The sequence below is a fragment of the Chelonoidis abingdonii genome, chromosome 1 (assembly GCF_003597395.2).
Source record: "Chelonoidis abingdonii isolate Lonesome George chromosome 1, CheloAbing_2.0, whole genome shotgun sequence".
Lineage (NCBI taxonomy): Eukaryota > Metazoa > Chordata > Testudines > Testudinidae > Chelonoidis > Chelonoidis abingdonii.
In genome coordinates, this window is record NC_133769.1 from 156,581,948 (window position 1) to 156,585,615 (window position 3,668).

Sequence of the window (3,668 nt, forward strand, 5' to 3'; positions counted from 1 at the left end):
TTTCCTGATTGGTCCTCTTGTCAGGTGTTTGGTTCCCTTTGTTAACCCTTTACAGGTAAAAGAAACAGTAACCCTTAGCTATCTGTTTATGACAGGCATGCGAAACCTTACATTAGAGTGAATAAATGAAGACTCGGCACACCACTTCTGAAAGGTTGCTGACCTCTGCACTAGAGCATATTTTTTAGAAAAACGTGGAATGTTTTAGTTTCCAGATTGGATCAGCGAAAAGTTTCTCTTCTCTACTGGTGCCTCATGTAAAGGTTTTAGCATTATGTAAAACATTGTTTTTTGGCTGCTACAGCAGTTCTGGTCTGTGGAGAGTTAACCTGGTTACATGCATAATGTTAGCTACAATTTATTTCCAGCTGCTAAAGTGCATTCAAAAACAACTAAAAATATCTGTCTAACCTATTTCCCTAGTCACCATAGTATCTGAGCACCTTCCAAACATTTCAGAATAGAAGCAATGATAATCTCTTGCTTTCTCTTTTCCCCTTCCCAGTCTGTAGGGAAACATGTGATTCATTTATCGGGTTGTTGTTTGTGCATGTGAGAGCAAGAAGAACTCAGTTCTGCAAATGGCAAGCTCTCTAGATTAAGTTCAGTGCCTGTGGAAGTTTTGTCTCCTGTGCTCATGAGATTTCCACGGTGCTTGACAGCTTCATCATTTTGCTGGAACATAGCGGTAATTGGAGGTCATGGTCAGTGGGAGAGGCAATCTCTCAGGCATCTAGGACCAAAACTGGGGAGGACTTTGAATATCAGGACAGAGACCATGAATTGGACTCTGTAGTCAGTGTGGAGCCCATGCAGTCTGTCACAGTTACCAGACATACTGCACCTCTGACCACTCTCCTTGTCTCTTCAGATGCACCCCTTCTGGCCTCTAGCCAACACTTGACTTGGCATGGAATCAAGCCATTCTCCCACTCACTAACCAGGTCCTGGGATGCAGTCATTTGTGATTACCTGAGCAGACCTGACTTGGGTTCAGTACTTGTAGTTAATTTCTCTCCAGGAGTTTTGACAGTGATACCCCTGTCAAAACTCTCCAGGAGTTTTGACAGTGTTTCCCCTTCCCTCTTGCAGCCTCTTGGAGGCAGAACAGAAATATTTGGTGATCAAAAGAATCAAATGCTGTAGAGGTCCATCTGGTGAGTATGGACAAGAGAGAATTCTCACCAGAGCCACCAGTGGTGTCCTGTCCTGAAGCCTGACTGAGAGGGATCCAGGGCCAGGGTATGGATCCCTATAGGTGACACTGAATACTGTGATTAACTATCTTCTCAATTAGCTTGCTTAGAAAAGGGAGATTGAAAATGTGGTGAAAAGTTTCTTTAGTCCTGGCTGGATTATTGCATGCTTCAATTTTTGTGGCAGGTTCCCTGTATCAAAGGAGGTGCTGACTATCTGCTAAATGGGAGTACCAAATATTCTCTACTCTCCCTCACCATTCAGAAAGGGCAGGGTTCAGAGTATGCTGATAGCATAAATGTCATCAGGGCATCCATGGCTGCTAATTACATGTATAAATGAATAGTTTCCTAATGATGCTATTCCATGAAAGCAATCGTTATATGTTGTATGATGGCAAATGGGAGGGAAGGTGTCCATGAGATGATCTGCTGGGCTAAAGAGACATCCTTGGAAGGTTTCGTTCTCCAAAAATGAGAATCTGTTGTCACACTCTCTCCTAAACTGAAGCAGATTCCTTACTTGTAATGCATGTAGTCAGTGCTGATGTGTAAGCAGGGCTGACCTTTGCTCCACTTCCCCTCCAGAGGCACTAGGAGTTGTCAGGGTTTTAGAATTTGCTGATCAGATCCAATCTGGTTCCTCTTCCTAGGGTTAATGCAGGATTGCTCCTCCCAGGACACTCCTCTGTTTTGTCAAACCCTTTAAAAGTCCCAAGGGATACTGCTTTCACTACTTCCCTGGAGAGACAGTCGTACAGCCCAGTATGTCTCTCAGGGATGTCACCAAAGAAGCAGCTTTGAAAAGTGTCCCAGATGCAATCACAAAATATTTATCACAGGCAAACTTACTCACTGTTTTTATTGCCTGGAAAAGGAACGTGGCTAGCTGTGCTGTTCCGTCAGTGCCAGAAGTCTCGTGCCGAGAGTGTGTGTCTAGACGCGCTCCTTGCTTCATTTATGATCACTGGTCCATTTGAGTCTGAAAACTTAAAAAACTTACATTGGGGAGATCAATCAGGCAAGTGGGGAAGAATTTAGGAAGAACTATGGCTGGCGTAGATTTTTAGAAGAAAAAGTTGACATTTGTACAGTGGGTACAGTATAGTATGTTGTAATACCTCTTTCAGTATGTTACATATCTGTGTGATTATGTATTTATTGTGATCATGGGTATTATGACATTCCATTGGGACGATTTTGGTAAAATTATTGTTTTTCCAATTGCTTATAACTGTCTCTTGTAGAGTACCTCTTGTACTGACACAATGAGCTCTTTATTCCTGGGTATCCTTGCTTTGTGTGTCTCCTTTTATGTAGCGCCTCATATGATTTGCTTTAACCTCTCTCGTTTGCATGTGTATTAATACTTTCCTGAGTCTCTCCTTTCATATATCTTAATCGTACTTGAAACATTCAGTCAGACTCCTGTCAATGGAGAATCTATCCAAACACAGTGGAGAGCTCAAAGCCCCTGACCTGCCAAACTAATGATGATGAAATGGAGCATCTGAAGTGTGTGGTTCCAGGTCCCTCAACAGTGCATTGAAAATTCTAACCTTGTTTGTTTCCTTGCAGGTAGCTCAGATTGTCAAATTTGAGATGGAAAATGCCATAAAACTCTCAGTAAAGCTGAATGTTAAAGTGAAAATTGGGCCTAGCTGGGGAGACCTGCAGGAGCTGGAATTGTGAGCATGAAACAAGACCCTCTCACAGGGATGAAACTTCATGCTCCATGGACTCTACGAGGCAGGTGCCAATTTACACAGGTGGAGACATTATTAACTGCACACTTCTTAGTAAAGCCAGCAAGTTGGTAGCTAATTGGTGCTTTTCTTTTTACTAAGCATTTTACAGACTGGCTTCTTAAATGTGTTTTGAAAGCCTTGTATGAATTCCCCAGGTAGACTTCTCTGTGAGGTCATATAGCTCAGCAAGGAGTGTTTACAGTTTACATTTATTAATTTCTAAATGCTAATATTTAAATGAATTCTTGTTAAAATATGTAAATTGAGGCTATAGATTTTAAAAAACCCAAACCTAATGAATTTACTGCATCTGAAATTAAATGGACTTTTTAATACAATAAAACATGAATCGCGCAGGAAGTGTTCCTGCAGAGCTGTGTACAGGAGAAGAAATAGGATGCCACTGTATTTGTATTTAATGACAAACTTTGTATATGTTCAACACTTGGAGCCCTGCTGTGAGCCTCATGTGATGCCAATATTTTTGGAGATGGTATTAAAGTGTGGAGAAGATTTTATAAACAGGTTGTGTTTTATGAGTAGAGCCTTGCCTTGTGGTGTGCCAGAGCAGAGAATTCTCTTTGCTGGAAGGAACACTGTTTGCATGCTAGGGCCTTAATGTTTTAAGAAAATTAATGGTTTGTTGTATCTCTGTTGCCTCCATGCCGTTCATCTTAGAATTGACCCTCGGAGAGTAATGTTGTTTTTGAATAAAAACAACACA

The 3,668-nt window shown here is 41.5% G+C and overlaps 1 protein-coding gene across 1 annotated transcript in view; it reads left to right on the forward strand.

Annotated features, from left to right (window-relative positions):
• POLQ (DNA polymerase theta) overlaps positions 1 to 3,448 on the forward strand; it is a 189,800-nt gene extending 186,352 nt beyond the window's left edge. Inside the window, exon 30 of the mRNA XM_032773589.2 lies at positions 2,775 to 3,448. Within this exon, the coding sequence (XP_032629480.2) occupies positions 2,775 to 2,888 (114 nt within the window). The 3' untranslated portion in view covers positions 2,889 to 3,448. The remainder of the gene's footprint in view (positions 1 to 2,774) is intronic.
• Positions 3,449 to 3,668: the final 220 nt, after the last annotated feature.